We start from the raw sequence: 25,750 nt of genomic DNA on the forward strand, positions 1-25,750 counted from the left end.
GACATGATGTCACTGTTGACATGTTGCCAATGTTGACATGATGTCACTGTTGACATGATGTCACTGTTGACATGTTGCCAATCTTGACATGTTGCCAATGTTGACATGTTGCCAATGTTGACATGTTGCCAATCTTGACATGTTGCCAATGTTGACATGTTGCCAATGTTGACATGTTGCCACTGTTGACATGTTGCCAATGTTGACATGTTGCCAATGTTGACATGTTGCCACTGTTGACATGTTGCCACTGTTGACATGATGTCACTGTTGACATGTTGCCACTGTTGACATGTTGCCAATGTTGACATGATGTCACTGTTGACATGTTGCCAATGTTGACATGATGTCACTGTTGACATGATGTCACTGTTGACATGTTGCCAATGTTGACATGATGTCACTGTTGACATGATGTCACTGTTGACATGTTGCCAATCTTGACATGTTGCCAATGTTGACATGTTGCCAATGTTGACATGTTGCCAATCTTGACATGTTGCCAATGTTGACATGATGTCACTATTGACATGTTGCCAATGTTGACATGTTGCCACTGTTGACATGTTGCCAATGTTGACATGTTGCCACTGTTGACATGTTGCCAATGTTGACATGTTGCCAATGTTGACATGTTGCCAATGTTGACATGTTGCCACTGTTGACATGTTGCCAATGTTGACATGATGTCACTGTTGACATGTTGCCAATGTTGACATGTTGCCAATGTTGACATGATGTCACTGTTGACATGTTGCCAATCTTGACATGTTGCCAATGTTGACATGTTGCCAATGTTGACATGTTGCCAATGTTGACATGATGTCACTGTTGACATGTTGCCAATGTTGACATGTTGCCACTGTTGACATGTTGCCAATGTTGACATGTTGCCAATCTTGACATGTTGCCAATGTTGACATGTTGCCAATGTTGACATGTTGCCAATGTTGACATGTTGCCACTGTTGACATGTTGCCAATGTTGACATGTTGCCAATGTTGACATGTTGCCAATGTTGACATGTTGCCAATGTTGACATGTTGCCAATCTTGACATGTTGCCAATGTTGACATGATGTCACTGTTGACATGTTGCCAATGTTGACATGTTGCCAATGTTGACATGTTGCCAATCTTGACATGTTGCCAATGTTGACATGATGTCACTGTTGACATGTTGCCAATGTTGACATGTTGCCAATCTTGACATGTTGCCAATCTTGACATGATGCCACTGTTGACATGTTGCCAATGTTGTCACTGTTGACATGTTGCCAATCTTGACATGTTGCCAATGTTGACATGATGTCACTGTTGACATGTTGCCAATGTTGACATGTTGCCAATGTTGACATGTTGCCAATGTTGACATGTTGCCAATGTTGACATGTTGCCAATGTTGAGATGATGTCACTGTTGACATGTTGCCAATGTTGACATGTTGCCAATGTTGACATGATGTCACTGTTGACATGTTGCCAATGTTGACATGTTGCCAATCTTGACATGTTGCCAATGTTGACATGTTGCCAATCTTGACATGTTGCCAATGTTGACATGATGTCACTATTGACATGTTGCCAATGTTGACATGTTGCCACTGTTGACATGTTGCCAATGTTGACATGTTGCCAATCTTGACATGTTGCCAATGTTGACATGATGTCACTGTTGACATGTTGCCAATGTTGACATGTTGCCAATGTTGACATGATGTCACTGTTGACATGTTGCCAATGTTGACATGTTGCCAATGTTGACATGATGTCACTGTTGACATGTTGCCAATCTTGACATGTTGCCAATGTTGACATGTTGCCAATGTTGACATGTTGCCAATGTTGACATGATGTCACTGTTGACATGTTGCCAATGTTGACATGTTGCCAATGTTGACATGATGTCACTGTTGACATGTTGCCAATGTTGACATGTTGCCAATGTTGACATGATGTCACTGTTGACATGTTGCCAATCTTGACATGTTGCCAATGTTGACATGTTGCCAATGTTGACATGTTGCCAATGTTGACATGATGTCACTGTTGACATGTTGCCAATGTTGACATGTTGCCAATCTTGACATGTTGCCAATGTTGACATGTTGCCAATCTTGACATGTTGCCAATGTTGACATGTTGCCAATGTTGACATGTTGCCAATCTTGACATGTTGCCAATGTTGACATGATGTCACTGTTGACATGTTGCCAATGTTGACATGTTGCCACTGTTGACATGTTGCCAATGTTGACATGTTGCCAATGTTGACATGTTGCCAATCTTGACATGTTGCCAATCTTGACATGTTGCCAATGTTGACATGATGTCACTGTTGACATGTTGCCAATGTTGACATGTTGCCAATGTTGACATGTTGCCAATCTTGACATGTTGCCAATGTTGACATGATGTCACTGTTGACATGTTGCCAATGTTGACATGTTGCCAATCTTGACATGTTGCCAATGTTGACATGATGTCACTATTGACATGTTGCCAATGTTGACATGTTGCCACTGTTGACATGTTGCCAATGTTGACATGTTGCCAATCTTGACATGTTGCCAATGTTGACATGATGTCACTGTTGACATGTTGCCAATGTTGCCACTGTTGACATGTTGCCAATGTTGACATGTTGCCAATGTTGACATGTTGCCAATGTTGACATGATGTCACTGTTGACATGTTGCCAATCTTGACATGTTGCCAATGTTGACATGTTGCCAATGTTGACATGATGTCACTGTTGACATGTTGCCAATGTTGACATGTTGCCACTGTTGACATGTTGCCAATGTTGACATGTTGCCAATCTTGACATGTTGCCAATGTTGACATGTTGCCAATGTTGACATGTTGCCAATCTTGACATGTTGCCAATGTTGACATGATGTCACTGTTGACATGTTGCCAATGTTGACATGTTGCCACTGTTGACATGTTGCCAATGTTGACATTATGTCACTGTTGACATGTAGCCAATGTTGACATGTTGCCAATGTTGACATGTTGCCAATGTTGACATGTTGCCAATGTTGACATGATGTCACTGTTGACATGTTGCCAATGTTGACATGATGTCACTGTTGACATGATGTCACTGTTGACATGTTGCCAATGTTGACATGATGTCACTGTTGACATGATGTCACTGTTGACATGTTGCCAATCTTGACATGTTGCCAATGTTGACATGTTGCCAATGTTGACATGTTGCCAATCTTGACATGTTGCCAATGTTGACATGATGTCACTATTGACATGTTGCCAATGTTGACATGTTGCCACTGTTGACATGTTGCCAATGTTGACATGTTGCCACTGTTGACATGTTGCCAATCTTGACATGTTGCCAATGTTGACATGTTGCCAATCTTGACATGTTGCCAATGTTGACATGTTGCCACTGTTGACATGTTGCCAATGTTGACATGATGTCACTGTTGACATGTTGCCAATGTTGACATGTTGCCAATGTTGACATGATGTCACTGTTGACATGTTGCCAATCTTGACATGTTGCCAATGTTGACATGTTGCCAATGTTGACATGTTGCCAATGTTGACATGATGTCACTGTTGACATGTTGCCAATGTTGACATGTTGCCACTGTTGACATGTTGCCAATGTTGACATGTTGCCAATCTTGACATGTTGCCAATGTTGACATGTTGCCAATGTTGACATGTTGCCAATCTTGACATGTTGCCAATGTTGACATGATGTCACTGTTGACATGTTGCCAATGTTGACATGTTGCCACTGTTGACATGTTGCCAATGTTGACATGTTGCCAATGTTGACATGTTGCCAATGTTGACATGTTGCCAATCTTGACATGTTGCCAATGTTGACATGATGTCACTGTTGACATGTTGCCAATGTTGACATGTTGCCAATGTTGACATGTTGCCAATGTTGACATGTTGCCAATCTTGACATGTTGCCAATGTTGACATGATGCCAATGTTGACATGTTGCCAATCTTGACATGTTGCCAATGTTGACATGATGCCACTGTTGACATGTTGACATGTTGCCAATGTTGTCACTGTTGACATGTTGCCAATCTTGACATGTTGCCAATGTTGACATGATGTCACTGTTGACATGTTGCCAATGTTGACATTATGTCACTGTTGACATGTAGCCAATGTTGACATGTTGCCAATGTTGACATGTTGCCAATGTTGACATGATGTCACTGTTGACATGTTGCCAATGTTGACATGATGTCACTGTTGACATGATGTCACTGTTGACATGTTGCCAATGTTGACATTATGTCACTGTTGACATGTTGCCAATCTTGACATGTTGCCAATGTTGACATGTTGCCAATCTTGACATGTTGCCAATGTTGACATGATGTCACTATTGACATGATGTCACTGTTGACATGTTGCCACTGTTGACATGTTGCCAATGTTGACATGTTGCCAATCTTGACATGTTGCCAATGTTGACATGATGTCACTGTTGACATGTTGCCAATGTTGCCACTGTTGACATGTTGCCAATGTTGACATGATGTCACTGTTGACATGTTGCCAATGTTGACATGTTGCCAATGTTGACATGATGTCACTGTTGACATGTTGCCAATCTTGACATGTTGCCAATGTTGACATGTTGCCAATGTTGACATGTTGCCAATGTTGACATGATGTCACTGTTGACATGTTGCCAATGTTGACATGTTGCCAATCTTGACATGTTGCCAATGTTGACATGTTGCCAATGTTGACATGTTGCCAATCTTGACATGTTGCCAATGTTGACATGTTGCCAATGTTGACATGTTGCCAATGTTGACATGTTGCCAATCTTGACATGTTGCCAATGTTGACATGTTGCCAATGTTGACATGATGTCACTGTTGACATGTTGCCAATCTTGACATGTTGCCAATGTTGACATGTTGCCAATGTTGACATGTTGCCAATGTTGACATGATGTCACTGTTGACATGTTGCCAATGTTGACATGTTGCCACTGTTGACATGTTGCCAATGTTGACATGTTGCCAATCTTGACATGTTGCCAATGTTGACATGTTGCCAATGTTGACATGTTGCCAATCTTGACATGTTGCCAATGTTGACATGATGTCACTGTTGACATGTTGCCAATGTTGACATGTTGCCACTGTTGACATGTTGCCAATGTTGACATGTTGCCAATGTTGACATGTTGCCAATGTTGACATGTTGCCAATCTTGACATGTTGCCAATGTTGACATGATGTCACTGTTGACATGTTGCCAATGTTGACATGTTGCCAATGTTGACATGTTGCCAATGTTGACATGTTGCCAATCTTGACATGTTGCCAATGTTGACATGATGCCAATGTTGACATGTTGCCAATCTTGACATGTTGCCAATGTTGACATGATGCCACTGTTGACATGTTGACATGTTGCCAATGTTGTCACTGTTGACATGTTGCCAATCTTGACATGTTGCCAATGTTGACATGATGTCACTGTTGACATGTTGCCAATGTTGACATTATGTCACTGTTGACATGTAGCCAATGTTGACATGTTGCCAATGTTGACATGTTGCCAATGTTGACATGATGTCACTGTTGACATGTTGCCAATGTTGACATGATGTCACTGTTGACATGATGTCACTGTTGACATGTTGCCAATGTTGACATTATGTCACTGTTGACATGTTGCCAATCTTGACATGTTGCCAATGTTGACATGTTGCCAATCTTGACATGTTGCCAATGTTGACATGATGTCACTATTGACATGATGTCACTGTTGACATGTTGCCACTGTTGACATGTTGCCAATGTTGACATGTTGCCAATCTTGACATGTTGCCAATGTTGACATGATGTCACTGTTGACATGTTGCCAATGTTGCCACTGTTGACATGTTGCCAATGTTGACATGATGTCACTGTTGACATGTTGCCAATGTTGACATGTTGCCAATGTTGACATGATGTCACTGTTGACATGTTGCCAATCTTGACATGTTGCCAATGTTGACATGTTGCCAATGTTGACATGTTGCCAATGTTGACATGATGTCACTGTTGACATGTTGCCAATGTTGACATGTTGCCAATCTTGACATGTTGCCAATGTTGACATGTTGCCAATGTTGACATGTTGCCAATCTTGACATGTTGCCAATGTTGACATGTTGCCAATGTTGACATGTTGCCAATGTTGACATGTTGCCAATCTTGACATGTTGCCAATGTTGACATGTTGCCAATGTTGACATGTTGCCAATCTTGACATGTTGCCAATGTTGACATGATGTCACTGTTGACATGTTGCCACTGTTGACATGTTGCCAATGTTGACATGTTGCCAATGTTGACATGTTGCCAATGTTGACATGTTGCCAATGTTGACATGTTGCCAATGTTGACATGTTGCCAATCTTGACATGTTGCCAATGTTGACATGATGTCACTGTTGACATGTTGCCAATGTTGACATGTTGCCAATCTTGACATGTTGCCAATGTTGACATGATGCCACTGTTGACATGTTGCCAATGTTGACATGTTGCCAATGTTGACATGTTGCCAATCTTTACATGTTGCCAATGTTGACATGTCACTGTTGACATGTTGCCACTGTTGACATGTTGCCACTGTTGACATGTTGCCAATGTTGACATGATGTCACTGTTGACATGTTGCCAATGTTGACATGTTGCCAATGTTGACATGATGTCACTGTTGACATGTTGCCAATCTTGACATGTTGCCAATGTTGACATGTTGCCAATGTTGACATGTTGCCAATGTTGACATGATGTCACTGTTGACATGTTGCCAATGTTGACATGTTGCCACTGTTGACATGTTGCCAATGTTGACATGTTGCCAATCTTGACATGTTGCCAATGTTGACATGTTGCCAATGTTGACATGTTGCCAATCTTGACATGTTGCCAATGTTGACATGATGTCACTGTTGACATGTTGCCAATGTTGACATGTTGCCACTGTTGACATGTTGCCAATGTTGACATGTTGCCAATGTTGACATGTTGCCAATGTTGACATGTTGCCAATCTTGACATGTTGCCAATGTTGACATGATGTCACTGTTGACATGTTGCCAATGTTGACATGTTGCCAATGTTGACATGTTGCCAATCTTGACATGTTGCCAATGTTGACATGATGTCACTGTTGACATGTTGCCAATGTTGACATGTTGCCAATCTTGACATGTTGCCAATGTTGACATGTTGCCAATGTTGACATGTTGCCAATGTTGACATGTTGCCAATGTTGACATGTTGCCAATCTTGACATGTTGCCAATGTTGACATGATGTCACTGTTGACATGTTGCCAATGTTGACATGTTGCCAATCTTGACATGTTGCCAATGTTGACATGTTGCCAATGTTGACATGTTGCCAATGTTGACATGTTGCCAATGTTGACATGTTGCCATTCTTGATGTAAAGCAGGGAGGGGTGTCCAAGTCACCGCAGACTGGAAACAGAGTCTGGGTGAGGCTGGGCTGCAAGAAAAGATTTCTTTAAAAACAAATGTTGCATCCTCCTCAGCATGTCTACTTCTTTAATGACCTTTCAAATTGTATTCCTTGTCGCAGAATAATGTCTCACGGGCCGCGAGTCTGAGACCCCTGATCTATTACATGTTATTATGAATGTTACTAGATACTACATTTATACTTACATCATGTATATATTACATGTTATTATGAATGTTACTAGATACTACATTTATACTTACATCATGTATATATTACAAGTTATTATGAATGTTACTAGATACTACATATATACTTACATCATGTATATATTACATGTTATTATGAATGTTACTACATGACATATATACTTACATCATGTATATATTACATGTTATTATGAATGTTACTAGATACTACATATATACTTACATCATGTATATATTACATGTTATTATGAATGTTACTACATGACATATATACTTACATCATGTATATATTACATGTTATTATGAATGTTACTAGATACTACATATATACTTACATCATGTATATATTACATGTTATTATGAATGTTACTACATGACATATATACTTACATCATGTATATATTACAAGTTATTATGAATGTTACTAGATACTACATTTATACTTACATCATGTATATATTACATGTTATTATGAATGTTACTAGATACTACATTTATACTTACATCATGTATATATTACAAGTTATTATGAATGTTACTAGATACTACATATATACTTACATCATGTATATATGACATGTTATTATGAATGTTACTAGATACTACATATATACTTACATCATGTATATATTACATGTTATTATGAATGTTACTACATGACATATATACTTACATCATGTATATATGACATGTTATTATGAATGTTACTAGATACTACATATATACTTACATCATGTATATATTACATGTTATTATGAATGTTACTACATGACATATATACTTACATCATGTATATATTACAAGTTATTATGAATGTTACTAGATACTACATATATACTTACATCATGTATATATTACAAGTTATTATGAATGTTACTAGATACTACATATATACTTACATCATGTATATATTACAAGTTATTATGAATGTTACTAGATACTACATATATACTTACATCATGTATATATTACATGTTATTATGAATGTTACTACATGACATATATACTTACATCATGTATATATTACAAGTTATTATGAATGTTACTACATGACGTATATACTTACATCATGTATATATTACAAGTTATTATGAATGTTACTAGATACTACATATATACTTACATCATGTATATATTACATGTTATTATGAATGTTACTACATGACATATATACTTACATCATGTATATATTACATGTTATTATGAATGTTACTAGATACTACATATATACTTACATCATGTATATATTACATGTTATTATGAATGTTACTACATGACATATATACTTACATCATGTATATATGACATGTTATTATGAATGTTACTAGATACTACATATATACTTACATCATGTATATATTACATGTTATTATGAATGTTACTACATGACATATACACTTACATCATGTATATATTACATGTTATTATGAATGTTACTACATGACATATATACTTACATCATGTATATATTACATGTTATTATGAATGTTACTACATGACATATATACTTACATCATGTATATATTACATGTTATTATGAATGTTACTAGATACTACATATATACTTACATCATGTATATATTACATGTTATTATGAATGTTACTACATGACATATATACTTACATCATGTATATATTACATGTTATTATGAATGTTACTAGATACTACATATATACTTACATCATGTATATATTACATGTTATTATGAATGTTACTACATGACATATATACTTACATCATGTATATATTACAAGTTATTATGAATGTTACTAGATACTACATTTATACTTACATCATGTATATATTACATGTTATTATGAATGTTACTAGATACTACATTTATACTTACATCATGTATATATTACAAGTTATTATGAATGTTACTAGATACTACATATATACTTACATCATGTATATATGACATGTTATTATGAATGTTACTAGATACTACATATATACTTACATCATGTATATATTACATGTTATTATGAATGTTACTACATGACATATATACTTACATCATGTATATATGACATGTTATTATGAATGTTACTAGATACTACATATATACTTACATAATGTATATATTACATGTTATTATGAATGTTACTACATGACATATATACTTACATCATGTATATATTACAAGTTATTATGAATGTTACTAGATACTACATATATACTTACATCATGTATATATTACAAGTTATTATGAATGTTACTAGATACTACATATATACTTACATCATGTATATATTACAAGTTATTATGAATGTTACTAGATACTACATATATACTTACATCATGTATATATTACATGTTATTATGAATGTTACTACATGACATATATACTTACATCATGTATATATTACAAGTTATTATGAATGTTACTAGATACTACATATATACTTACATCATGTATATATTACATGTTATTATGAATGTTACTAGATACTACATATATACTTACATCATGTATATATTACATGTTATTATGAATGTTACTACATGACATATATACTTACATCATGTATATATGACATGTTATTATGAATGTTACTAGATACTACATATATACTTACATCATGTATATATTACATGTTATTATGAATGTTACTAGATACTACATATATACTTACATCATATATATATTACATGTTATTATGAATGTTACTACATGACATATATACTTACATCATGTATATATTACAAGTTATTATGAATGTTACTAGATACTACATATATACTTACATCATGTATATATTACAAGTTATTATGAATGTTACTAGATACTACATATATACTTACATCATGTATATATTACATGTTATTATGAATGTTACTACATGACATATATACTTACATCATGTATATATGACATGTTATTATGAATGTTACTAGATACTACATATATACTTACATCATGTATATATTACATGTTATTATGAATGTTACTACATGACATATATACTTACATCATGTATATATTACATGTTATTATGAATGTTACTAGATACTACATATATACTTACATCATGTATATATTACATGTTATTATGAATGTTACTACATGACATATATACTTACATCATATATATATTACATGTTATTATGAATGTTACTACATGACATATATACTTACATCATGTATATATTACAAGTTATTATGAATGTTACTAGATACTACATATATACTTACATCATGTATATATTACAAGTTATTATGAATGTTACTAGATACTACATATATACTTACATCATGTATATATTACATGTTATTATGAATGTTACTACATGACATATATACTTACATCATGTATATATTACATGTTATTATGAATGTTACTACATGACATATATACTTACATCATGTATATATTACATGTTATTATGAATGTTACTAGATACTACATATATACTTACATCATGTACATATTACATGTTATTATGAATGTTACTAGATACTACATATATACTTACATCATGTATATATTACAAGTTATTATGAATGTTACTACATGACATATATACTTACATCATGTATATATGACATGTTATTATGAATGTTACTAGATACTACATATATACTTACATCATGTATATATTACATGTTATTATGAATGTTACTACACGACATATATACTTACATCATGTATATATGACATGTTATTATGAATGTTACTAGATACTACATATATACTTACATCATGTATATATTACATGTTATTATGAATTTTACTAGATACTACATATATACTTACATTATGTATATATTACATGTTATTATGAATGTTACTAGATACTACATATATACTTACATCATGTATATATTACATGTTATTATGAATGTTACTAGATACTACATATATACTTACATCATGTATATATTACATGTTATTATGAATGTTACTACACGACATATATACTTACATCATGTATATATGACATGTTATTATGAATGTTACTAGATACTACATATATACTTACATTATGTATATATTACATGTTATTATGAATGTTACTAGATACTACATATATACTTACATCATGTATATGAAACCCTAAGGAAGGTGTTTGGATGTTTTTAAAGATTTTATAGGTGGCTTCCATAAATCTGTTGTAAGCTGACTTTTGATCACTTTGATTTAATATTTAGAATGCATAAAAAAGAATAATATATGTGTTCCTCTTTTACATGAGGATTGTACTGTATAATAGACACAATTCCAAAAAAAAGTGCAATACCCATTTAAGATGCAGTGCAAGAGTAGCAACTTGACAAAAACATTGGGGTTCATGACTGACACTGTCTGAGAGGGGTTCATGACTGACACTGTCTGGGAGGGGTTCATGACTGACACTGTCTGGGAGGGGTTCATGGCTGACACTGTCTGGGAGGGGTTCATGACTGACACTGTCTGAGAGGGGTTCATGACTGACACTGTCTGGGAGGTCTGAGAGGGGTTCATGACTGTCAGCGGTTTGTAATATTGTGCTTCACCTCATGAGCTGCCTGAGGGGATGACAATATTAATAAATTTGTGGGTTCTTCCGAGGATGTCGTAGTCGTAATGGTTTGTACAGCCCTTTGAGACATTTGTGATTTAGAGCTATATAAATAAACATTGACTGATTGATTGATTGATAGAAAGGCTGCTTGCTATGATACAGTCCCACTCTTAGGCCACTGGAAATTAAATGCACATTTGTCATAGGCTGCATGTATTTCTTGAGGTGTGTGTGTGTGTGTGTGTGTGTGTGTGTGTGTGTGTGTGTGTGTGTGTGTGTGTGTGTGTGTGTGTGTGTGTGTGTGTGTGTGTGTGTGTGTGTGTGTGTGTGTGTGTGTGTGCGTGCGTGCGCAGAAAGAAAGAGCTGACCTCAGTTAAGGCGACCTCATCAGGTTTTTGCTTTGCTAATTAAAGAAAGTGTCCTCATTAAGCTTCACTCATATTGAGAGTGTGACTAAGTCAAGTCTGCAGTGGAGGATTAACTTCTCTAGCACGTGCACTTTAGCTTCTCTAGCACGTGCACTTTAGCTTCACTAGCAAGTGCACTCTACCTTCTCTAGCACGTGCACTTTAGCTTCACTAGCACATGCACTCTACCTTCACTAGCACGTGCACTTTAGCTTCTCTAGCACGTGCACTTTAGCTTCTCTAGCACGTGCACTTTAGCTTCTCTAGCACTTGCACTTTAGCTTCTCTAGCACGTGCACTTTAGCTTCACTAGCACGTGCACTTTAGCTTCACTAGCACGTGCACTTTAGCTTCACTAGCACGTGCACTTTAGCTTCTCTAGCACGTGCCACTTTAGCTTCACTAGCACGTGCACTTTAGCTTCTCTAGCACGTGCACTTTAGCTTCTCTAGCACTTGCACTTTAGCTTCTCTAGCACGTGCACTTTAGCTTCACTAGCACGTGCACTTTAGCTTCACTAGCACTTGCACTTTAGCTTCTCTAGCACGTGCACTTTAGCTTCACTAGCACGTGCACTTTAGCTTCACTAGCACGTGCACTTTAGCTACTCTTGCACGTGCACTTTAGCTTCTCTAGCATGTGCACTTTTGCTTCACTAACACGTGCACTTTAGCTTCACTAGCACGTGCACTTTAGCTTCTCTAGCACGTGCACCTTAGCTTCTCTAGCACGTGCACTCTACCTTCTCTAGCACTTGCACTTTAGCTTCACTTGCACGTGCACTTTAGCTTCTCTAGCATTTGCACTTTTGCTTCACTAACACGTGCACTTTAGCTTCACTAGCACGTGCACTTTAGCTTCTCTAGCACGTGCACTTTAGCTTCACTTGCACGTGCACTTTAGCTTCTCTAGCATTTGCACTTTTGCTTCACTAACACGTGCACTTTTGCTTCACTAACACGTGCACTTTAGCTTCTCTAGCACGTGCACTTTAGCTTCACTTGCACGTGCACTTTAGCTTGACTTGCACGTGCACTTTAGCTTCTACCACTTGTCACCTTGCATTACTCTTGTCCCCATGTCAATGTTGTGGTACTGCTACCAACATACATTTCCATATTTTTTCATCATTTTCCATCCTTTTCTAAATCAAGGGGAGCACACAAAATGTCATTGTAGTCTTTATTGGAACAAAAAATGTTAGTGTAGATGAAAAATATGTTTATTATTGTCATTTAGTCCTTCAATAAAATGTTGAACATACTAGACAACTTGTCTTTTAGTAGCAAGTAAACAAACAAAGACTCCTAATTAGTCTGCAGTAACATATTGTGTCATTTATACACCTATTATTTTATACACATTATGAGGGACAAACTGTAAAAAATTGATTATTCATCTACTTGTTCATTTACTGTTAATATCTGCTTATTTTCTCTTTCAACATGTTCTATCTACACTTCTGTTCAAATGTAATAATCACTTATTCTTCTCTTCTTTGATACTTGACATTAGTTTTGGATGATACCACACATTTAGGTATGGATCATGTCGATACCAAGTAGTTCCAGGATCATACATTGGTCATATTCAAAGTCCTCATGTGTCCAGGGACATATTTACTGACTTTATCAACATAAAATGATTCTTTAAAAAAGGAAAATAGATTTTAGATGATGAAAAATATCGATATAATCACAGTAGCATCAACTAGATACACTTTTGTACTTGGTATCATTACAGTGGATGTCAGGTGTAGATCCACCCATGGTGTTTGTTTACATTGTGACGCTGGTGAGCTACGGTGTGTAGTGAAGCATGTTTAGCTATTCCTCGTCCTCCAGTGATAATGCTACTTGTAAGAAACATACTTTACAACAATGGAAACAGGATTAGTGATTTAGAAGTAGCTAAAACACTGTGGAGGGATGTTAGCTGCATGTGTTAAAGCAGCTCTTCCTGAGGGTGTTTCAGTGTTAGAACTTCACTTTTATCTTGACTTTTTACAGCAAAAAGCGTCCATTCTCCCTTTTCTGTCTACACACTGTGTCTGCTTGCAAGTACTCAGTGTGTGTGCGCTGCCATACATGCTCCTCTGCTGGTAAAAGCAGCAAGGTGAGCAGGTGACGATGCATCATCATGCCCGTTAGAAGGGGGGGGGGGGGGGGGGGGGGGGGTGCACCAGTACTTTTCAGAGGCAGTCTAGTACAGAATGTGGTGCTGTACGAGTGAGTAGCACACACACATGAACCCTGACCTCCGACCTCCATCCTCCTCCCAGAATCCTCCACTGCTTGGTGTCGGTGGCGTTCCAGATGACCATCTTGAGGGACCTGGAGAAGCTGGCGGGTTGGCTGCGTATTTCCATTATCTACATCGTCAGCGCATCACCGGCAACCTGGCCTCCGCCATCTTCCTGCCCTACAGAGCAGAGGTCAGCAACACCCACATCACACCTTCATGTGCTCATCACACCATGTGCTCACCACACTTCTCATCACACCTTCATGTGCTCATCACACCTTCATGTGCTCATCACACCATGTGCTCATCACACTTCTCATCACACCTTCATGTGCTCATCACACTTCTCATCACACCTTCATGTGCTCATCACACCTTCATGTGCTCATCACACCTTCATGTGCTCATCACACTTCTCATCACACCTTCATGTGCTCATCACACCTTCATGTGCTCATCACACCTTCATGTGCTCACCACACTTCTCATCACACCTTCATGTTCTCATCACACCTTCATGTGCTCACCACACTTCTCATCACACCTTCATGTGCTCACCACACTTCTCATCACACCTTCATGTGCTCACCACACTTCTCATCACACCTTCATGTGCTCACCACACTTCTCATCACACCTTCATGTGCTCATCACACCTTCATGTGCTCATCACACCTTCATGTGCTCATCACACTTCTCATCACACCTTCATGTGCTCATCACACCTTCATGTGCTCATCACACCTTCATGTGCTCACCACACTTCTCATCACACCTTCATGTGCTCATCACACCTTCATGTGCTCACCACACTTCTCATCACACCTTCATGTTCTCATCACACCTTCATGTGCTCACCACACTTCTCATCACACCTTCATGTGCTCACCACACTTCTCATCACACTTCATGTGCTCACCACACTTCTCATCACACCTTCATGTGCTCACCTCACACCTTCATGTGCTCACCACACTTCTCATCACACCTTCATGTGCTCATCACACCTTCATGTGCTCATCACACCTTCATGTGCTCACCACACTTCTCATCACACCTTCATGTTCTCATCACACCTTCATGTGCTCACCACACTTCTCATCACACCTTCATGTGCTCACCACACTTCTCATCACACTTTCATGTGCTCACCACACTTCTCATCACACCTTCATGTGCTCATCACACTTCTCATCACACCTTCATGTGCTCATCACACTTCTCGTCACACCTTCATGTGCTCACCACACTTCTCATCACACCTTCATGTGCTCACCACACTTCTCATCCCACCTTCATGTGTTCACCACACTTCTCATCACACCTTCATGTGCTCACCACACTTCTCATCACACCTTCATGTGCTCACCACACTTCTCATCACACCTTCATGTGCTCACCACACTTCTCATCACACCTTCATGTTCTCATCACACCTTCATGTGGTCACCACACTTCTCATCACACCTTCATGTGCTCACCACAGTTCTGATCACACCTTCATGTGGTCACCACAGTTCTGATGACACCTTCATGTGGTCACCACACTTCTAATCACATCTTCATGTGATCACCACAGTTCTGATCACACCTTCATGTGGTCACCACACTTCTGATGACACCTTCATGTGGTCACCACAGTTCTGATCACACCTTCATGTGGTCACCACAGTTCCGATGACACCTTCATGTGGTCACCACAGTTCTGATCACACCATGTGGTCACCACAGTTCTGATGACACCTTCATGTGGTCACCACACTTCTGATCACATCTTCATGTGGTCACCACACTTCTGATCACATCTTCATGTGGTCACCACAGTTCTGATGACACCTTCATGTGGTCACCACACTTCTGATGACACCTTCATGTGGTCACCACAGTTCTGATCACATCTTCATGTGGTCACCACAGTTCTGATGACACCTTAATGTAGTCACCACACTTCTGATGACACCTTCATGTGGTCACCACACTTCTGGTCACACCTTCATGTGGTCACCACAGTTCTGATCACACCTTCATGTGGTCACCACAGTTCTGATCACACCTTCATGTGGTCACCACAGTTCTGATCACATCTTCATGTGGTCACCACAGTTCTGATGACACCTTCATGTGGTCACCCCAGTTCTGATGACACCTTCATGTGGTCACCCCAGTTCTGATGACACCTTCATGTGGTCACCACACTTCTGATGACACCTTCATGTGGTCACCACACTTCTGATGACACCTTCATGTGGTCACCACAGTTCTGATGACACCTTCATGTGGTCACCACAGTTCTGATCACACCTTCATGTGGTCACCACACTTCTGATGACACCTTCATGTGGTCACCACACTTCTGATGACACCTTCATGTGGTCACCACAGTTCTGATGAGACCTTCATGTGGTCACCACAGTTCTGATCACACCTTCATGTGGTCACCACAGTTCTGATGACACCTTCATGTGGTCACCACAGTTCTGATGAGACCTTCATGTGGTCACCACAGTTCTGATCACACCTTCATGTGGTCACCACACTTCTGATGACACCTTCATGTGGTCACCACAGTTCTGATCACACCTTCATGTGGTCACCACACTTCTGATGACACCTTCATGTGGTCACCACAGTTCTGATGACACCTTCATGTGGTCACCACAGTTCTGATCACACCTTCATGTGGTCACCACACTTCTGATGACACCTTCATGTGGTCACCACACTTCTGATGACACCTTCATGTGGTCACCACAGTTCTGATCACACCTTCATGTGGTCACCACAGTTCTGATGACACCTTCATGTGGTCACCACACTTCTGATGACACCTTCATGTGGTCACCACAGTTCTGATGACACCTTCATGTGGTCACCACAACCAATCAGAAAGGAACATTATCTACAAGAGTAATATAAATATATCATCCAAATGATGTCATTATTCTAAAATATGTAGAGCTTGTCCCCTCAGTAAGAAAGAATGAGTGTTCATACAGCAGACATGTTCCCTGCTCACAATGTGGATACATCCCACTTTGTTTGCTGGTCTTTGAATGCACCACAGCTGCTCACACCTTCTTCAGCATGATATCTCACATGATATCTCACATGATATCTCACATGATATCTCACATGATATCTCACATGATATCTCACATGATATCTCACATGATATCTCACATGATATCTCACATGATATCTCACATGATATCGCACATGATATCTCACATGATATCTCACATGATATCTCACATGATATCTCACATGATATCTCACATGATATCTCACATGATATCGCACATGATATCTCACATGATATCTCACATGATATCGCACATGATATCTCACATGATATCTCACATGATATCTCACATGATATCTCACATGATATCTCACATGATATCTCACATGATATCTCACATGATATCTCACATGATATCGCACATGATATCTCACATGATATCTCACATGATATCGCACATGATATCTCACATGATATCTCACATGATATCTCACATGATATCTCACTGTCAGATATCATCTGGAGTCTTGTGCAGTGGAGGGGAGGAGTGTGTCACAAAGACATTTATGTGGTGTCACATGACTTCCTGTGTGTTGCAGGTGTGTGTCTATGTGAGGTCACATGACTTCCTGTGTGTAGTGTATGTCTATGTGAGGTCACATGACTTCCTGTGTGTTGCAGGTGTGTGTCTATGTGAGGTCACATGACTTCCTGTGTGTAGTGTATGTCTATGTGAGGTCACATGACTTCCTGTGTGTTGCAGGTGTGTGTCTATGTGAGGTCACATGACTTCCTGTGTGTAGTGTGTGTCTATGTGAGGTCACATGACTTCCTGTGTGTAGTGTATGTCTATGTGAGGTCACATGACTTCCTGTGTGTAGTGTGTGTCTATGTGAGGTCACATGACTTCCTGTGTGTTGCAGGTGTGTGTCTATGTGAGGTCACATGACTTCCTGTGTGTAGTGTGTGTCTATGTGAGGTCACATGACTTCCTGTGTGTAGTGTATGTCTATGTGAGGTCACATGACTTCCTGTGTGTTGCAGGTGTGTGTCTATGTGAGGTCACATGACTTCCTGTGTGTAGTGTGTGTCTATGTGAGGTCACATGACTTCCTGTGTGTAGTGTGTGTCTATGTGAGGTCACATGACTTCCTGTGTGTTGCAGGTGTGTGTCTATGTGAGGTCACATGACTTCCTGTGTGTAGTGTATGTCTATGTGAGGTCACATGACTTCCTGTGTGTAGTGTATGTCTATGTGAGGTCACATGACTTCCTGTGTGTAGTGTATGTCTATGTGAGGTCACATGACTTCCTGTGTGTTGCAGGTGTGTGTCTATGTGAGGTCACATGACTTCCTGTGTGTAGTGTGTGTCTATGTGAGGTCACATGACTTCCTGTGTGTTGCAGGTGTGTGTCTATGTGAGGTCACATGACTTCCTGTGTGTAGTGTGTGTCTATGTGAGGTCACATGACTTCCTGTGTGTGTCTATGTGAGGTCACATGACTTCCTGTGTGTAGTGTGTGTCTATGTGAGGTCACATGACTTCCTGTGTGTTGCAGGTGTGTGTCTATGTGAGGTCACATGACTTCCTGTGTGTAGTGTGTGTCTATGTGAGGTCACATGACTTCCTGTGTGTTGCAGGTGTGTGTCTATGTGAGGTCACATGACTTCCTGTGTGTAGTGTATGTCTATGTGAGGTCACATGACTTCCTGTGTGTTGCAGGTGTGTGTCTATGTGAGGTCACATGACTTCCTGTGTGTTGCAGGTGTGTGTCTATGTGAGGTCACATGACTTCCTGTGTGTAGTGTGTGTCTATGTGAGGTCACATGACTTCCTGTGTGTGTCTATGTGAGGTCACATGACTTCCTGTGTGTGTCTATGTGAGGTCACATGACTTCCTGTGTGTGTCTATGTGAGGTCACATGACTTCCTGTGTGTAGTGTATGTCTATGTGAGGTCACATGACTTCCTGTGTGTAGTGTATGTCTATGTGAGGTCACATGACTTCCTGTGTGTGTCTATGTGAGGTCACATGACTTCCTGTGTGTGTCTATGTGAGGTCACATGACTTCCTGTGTGTGTCTATGTGAGGTCACATGACTTCCTGTGTGTGTCTATGTGAGGTCACGTGACTTCCTGTGTGTTGCAGGTGGGACCAGCAGGCTCCCAGTTTGGGATCCTGGCCTGCTTGTTCGTGGAACTGTTCCAGAGCTGGCAGATCCTGGCGCAGCCTTGGCGGGCCTTCACCAAGCTGCTGTGCGTGGTCCTCTTCCTCTTTGCCTTTGGTCTGTTGCCGTGGATCGACAACTTCGCCCACATCAGTGGTTTCGTGTCGGGCTTCTTCCTGTCCTTCGCCTTCCTGCCGTACATCAGCTTCGGCCGCATGGACCTGTACCGCAAGCGCTGCCAGATCATGGTCTTCCTGCTGGTGTTCCTGGGCCTGTTCTCGGGCCTGGCGGTGCTCTTCTACGTCTACCCCATCACCTGCGAGTGGTGCGAGCTGCTCACCTGCATCCCCTTCACAGACAAGTTCTGCGAGAAGTACGACCTCAACGCTCACCTCCACTAAGGCGGGCGCCACTCTGGCTCGAGAAGAGGAAGTTGTTGTACTGCGGCAAGTCCAAAGAAGGACCTCCTTCCTTTCCTTCAGACAGCCTGAGGACCTTTGAGGTGTCTGAAGTCCCGAGGTCTGCGCAGGTACGCCACAAACACGTCTTCCAGTTGTTTCCATCGGGGGAAGATCAGAGCCACTTGTGGAAAATGTACTGGTCTGAAGATTGAAGTCCAACTTTAGAAATTCTGGGACTTTTTTCACAGGGTTCTAATTTTTGGCCTTTATTTTTTTCAGGGTTTGACCGTCATTGTGATTTTTATTCCCTCTCATAAGTTCTAGTGAAAATATTGTAATAAAATGTTTTTTTAAATACCATTTTTTGACTGAATTTTCCGGGAATTTTTTTTTTTAATTCAATTTTATTAATAAACAGCACTTAAAACCTAAATTCACAGTCTAAAAATAGATTCTCCAGGTGGAATTGTCATTGTTGTGTCATTTCTCGCCACTAGATCACTAACACCCCTTTTGATCCTATATTTATTGACTTTAAAACACATATTCTCACTTTCTCAAATCTTTTGGGCATTATCCTCACAACTTCTATTTCGACCACAGCACTTGGGGGGGACTGTTTTGTTTGTTTTTTTGTCTGATGTTTCCAAATGAAAAGACATCATTCTGACTAAATGAGATTCTAATAGTGTGATTCTATCCTCTTGTGCTCTGACAGCATTACAATTGACCTTTTAATACTCATTTCATATTTGAAACACACACATTTGCTTTTTTCTGATTTCTCACAATTTATACTGAATTCTGGATATAAAAAAATATTTTGGTATAAGGATCTTAGCTTTTTCCTTCAATTTTGGAACTTTTTTAGACCACTACAAATACTTATTACTCATCATTTGTATTTAAACACACGGAACCCCTTACTGCATGCCACACCGTATACTATTCTATATATATGATACCATTTTAAAATAACTGTTTTAATATGTGAAATTGTTCTCCTTTCCTCAATACCAATTGTGACTTTTCCCTACATACAGTGGGGCAGAAAAGTATTTAGTCAGCCAGCGATTGTACAAGTTCTCCCACTTCAAAGGATGACAGAGGTCTGTCATTTTCATCATAGGTACACTTCAACTGGGAGAGACAAAATCCAGGAATTCACATTGTAGGAATTTTTAAGAATTTATTTGTAAATGATGGTGGAAAATAAGTATTTGGTCAAGCATTGAAAGCTCTCACTGATGGAAGGAGGTTTTGGCTCCAAATCTCAGGATACATGGCCCCATTCATTCTTTCCTTAACACGGATCAATCGTCCTGTCCCCTCATCAGAAAAACAGCCCCAAAGCCTGATGTTTCCACCCCCTTGCTTCACAGTAGGTATGGTGTTCTTGGGATGCAACTCAGTATTCTTCTTCCTCCAAACACCACCAGTTGAGTTTATACCAAAAAGGTTCTATTTTGGTTTCATCTGACCACATGACATTCTCCCAATCCTCTGCTGTATCATCCATGTGCTCTCTGGCAAACTTCAGACGGGCCTGGACATGCACTGGCTTAAGCAGGGGGACACGTCTGGCACTGCAAGATTTGATTCCCTGTCGCCGTAGTGTGTTACTGATGGTAACCTTTGTTACTTTGGTCCCAGCTCTCTGCAGGTCATTCACCAGGTCCCCCCGTGTGGTTCTGGGATTTTTGCTCACCGTTCATGATCATTTTGACCCCACGGGATGAGATCTTGTGTGGAGCCCCAGATCGAGGGAGATTATCAGTGGTCTTGTATGTCTTCCATTTTATGATAATTGCTCCCACAGTTGATTTCTTTCCCACCAAGCTGCTTGCCTATTGTAGATTCACTCTTCCCAGTCTGGTGCAGGTCTACAATTATTTTCCTGGTGTCCTTTGACAGCTCTTTGGTCTTGGCCATAGTGGAGTTTGGAGTCTGACTGTTTGAGGCTGTGGACAGGTGTCGTCTATACAGATAACCAGTTCAAACAGGTTCCATTAATACAGGTAACGAGTGGAGGACAGAAGAGCTTCTTAAAGAAGAAGTTACAGGTCTGTGAGAGCCAGAGATCTTCCTTGTTTGAAGTCACCAAATACTTATTTTCCACCATCATTTACACATAAATTCTTTAAAATTCCTACAATATGAATTCCTGGATTTTTTTCCCATTCTGTCTCTCCCAGTTGAAGTGTACCTATGATGAAAATGACACACCTCTGTCATCCTTTGAAGTGGGAGAACTTGCACAATCGCTGGCTGACTAAATACTTTTTTGCCTCACTTTATATATATATATATATATATATATATATATATATATATGTATATATATATATATATATGTATATATATATATATATATATATATATATATATATATATATATATATATATATATATATATATATATATATATATATATGTATATATATATATATATATATATATACATATACATATATATATATATATATATATATATATATATATATATATATATATATATATATATATATATATATATATATATATACATATATATATATATATATGTATATATATATATATATACATATATATATATATATATGTATATATGTATATGTGTGTGTGTATTATAGGTATATTTTCCACACTTGGCTCTTGTTGTCTTCTTTAGGCAAACTTAAAGTGAAAAAGAGGAAAGAAAGAAAATGGATCCAATATGAAAAACCTCTGGTGCCTTTTTGAAAGATAAAAATGTATCAACTATTTCCATAGCTTTTCTTTTTCTTTTCTTGCGTCATGCTGAGCACGTCAATCTTTTCTGGTTCATTTGCTGTATTCTACGTCTTTATGACTTGTGAAGAAGTGATGATACGTGTTTATGACTTGTAAAGAAGTGATGATACGTGTTTATGACTTGTGAAGAAGTGATGATACGTGTTTATGACTTGTGAAGAAGTGATGATACGTGTTTATGACTTGTAAAGAAGTGATGATACGTGTTTATGACTTGTGAAGAAGTGATGATACGTGTTTATGACTTGTGAAGAAGTGATGATACGTGTTTATGACTTGTAAAGAAGTGATGATACGTGTTTATGACTTGTGAAGAAGTGATGATACGTGTTTATGACTTGTGAAGAAGTGATGATACGTGTCTATGACTTGTGAAGAAGTGATGATACGTGTCTATGACTTGTGAAGAAGTGATGATACGTGTCTATGACTTGTGAAGAAGTGATGATACGTGTTCATGACTTGTGAAGAAGTGATGATACGTGTTTATGACTTGTGAAGAAGTGATGATACGTGTCTATGACTTGTGAAGAAGTGATGATACGTGTTTATGACTTGTGAAGAAGTGATGATACGTGTTTATGACTTGTGAAGAAGTGATGATACGTGTTTATGACTTGTAAAGAAGTGATGATACGTGTTTATGACTTGTGAAGAAGTGATGATACGTGTTTATGACTTGTGAAGAAGTGATGATACGTGTTTATGACTTGTGAAGAAGTGATGATACGTCTTTATGACTTGTGAAGAAGTGATGATACGTGTCTATGACTTGTGAAGAAGTGATGATACGTGTTCATGACTTGTGAAGAAGTGATGATACGTGTTTATGACTTGTGAAGAAGTGATGATACGTGTCTATGACTTGTGAAGAAGTGATGATACGTGTTCATGACTTGTGAAGAAGTGATGATACGTGTTTATGACTTGTGAAGAAGTGATGATACGTGTTTATGACTTGTGAAGAAGTGATGATACGTGTTTATGACTTGTGAAGAAGTGATGATACGTCTTTATGACTTGTAAAGAAGTGATGATACGTGTTTATGACTTGTGAAGAAGTGATGATACGTGTTTATGACTTGTGAAGAAGTGATGATACGTGTTTATGACTTGTGAAGAAGTGATGATACGTGTTTATGACTTGTGAAGAAGTGATGATACGTGTTTATGACTTGTGAAGAAGTGATGATACGTGTTTATGACTTGTGAAGAAGTGATGATACGTGTTTATGACTTGTAAAGAAGTGATGATACGTGTTTATGACTTGTGAAGAAGTGATGATACGTGTTTATGACTTGTAAAGAAGTGATGATACGTGTTTATGACTTGTGAAGAAGTGATGATACGTGTTTATGACTTGTGAAGAAGTGATGATACGTGTCTATGACTTGTGAAGAAGTGATGATACGTGTCTATGACTTGTGAAGAAGTGATGATACGTGTCTATGACTTGTGAAGAAGTGATGATACGTGTTCATGACTTGTGAAGAAGTGATGATACGTGTTTATGACTTGTGAAGAAGTGATGATACGTGTCTATGACTTGTGAAGAAGTGATGATACGTGTTTATGACTTGTGAAGAAGTGATGATACGTGTTTATGACTTGTAAAGAAGTGATGATACGTGTTTATGACTTGTGAAGAAGTGATGATACGTGTTTATGACTTGTAAAGAAGTGATGATACGTGTTTATGACTTGTGAAGAAGTGATGATACGTGTTTATGACTTGTAAAGAAGTGATGATACGTGTTTATGACTTGTGAAGAAGTGATGATACGTGTTTATGACTTGTGAAGAAGTGATGATACGTGTTTATGACTTGTGAAGAAGTGATGATACGTCTTTATGACTTGTGAAGAAGTGATGATACGTGTCTATGACTTGTGAAGAAGTGATGATACGTGTTCATGACTTGTGAAGAAGTGATGATACGTGTTTATGACTTGTGAAGAAGTGATGATACGTGTCTATGACTTGTGAAGAAGTGATGATACGTGTTTATGACTTGTGAAGAAGTGATGATACGTGTCTATGACTTGTGAAGAAGTGATGATACGTGTTTATGACTTGTGAAGAAGTGATGATACGTGTTTATGACTTGTGAAGAAGTGATGAAGTCTTGACCCGGGCAGCGTTTTAGTTGCCTGTCTGCTCTTCAGCTGCAACTGGAAAAAAAACAACAGACAAAACAAAAAAACCCACAAAGAAATAAAAAAGAAATGATGACATTTAAAATGGTGTCCGCTTCTCTCCACACCTGACCGCTTATGTTGACTCAGCCAAGCCAACAGGTGTTGACTTCATGGGGTCACACTGCAGATTATGTCGACAGCTGTTTACATTCAAACCTGCTGCTTGTGCCCACACTTTCATTGACTGCCGCTTATGTTGATATGAGTCAGCCACCTTCAACTAGTTGTACTGCAGGTTATGTCGACAGCTTTTACACAAACAATCGCTTAGGTCATCAACACATTTTTTTGCAGC

At 38.6% G+C, this 25,750-nt stretch overlaps 1 protein-coding gene across 1 annotated transcript in view; it reads left to right on the forward strand.

The window, feature by feature from the left end:
- LOC133555734 (inactive rhomboid protein 1-like) overlaps positions 1–20,823 on the forward strand; it is a 68,341-nt gene extending 47,518 nt beyond the window's left edge. Inside the window, 3 exon segments of the mRNA XM_061905044.1 lie at positions 14,908–15,008; positions 15,011–15,060; positions 20,044–20,823. Coding sequence (XP_061761028.1) covers positions 14,908–15,008; positions 15,011–15,060; positions 20,044–20,463 — 571 coding nt within the window. The 3' untranslated portion in view covers positions 20,464–20,823.
- Positions 20,824–25,750: the final 4,927 nt, after the last annotated feature.

Source organism: Nerophis ophidion, linkage group LG07, assembly GCF_033978795.1.
Source record: "Nerophis ophidion isolate RoL-2023_Sa linkage group LG07, RoL_Noph_v1.0, whole genome shotgun sequence".
In the NCBI taxonomy this organism is placed as follows: domain Eukaryota; kingdom Metazoa; phylum Chordata; class Actinopteri; order Syngnathiformes; family Syngnathidae; genus Nerophis; species Nerophis ophidion.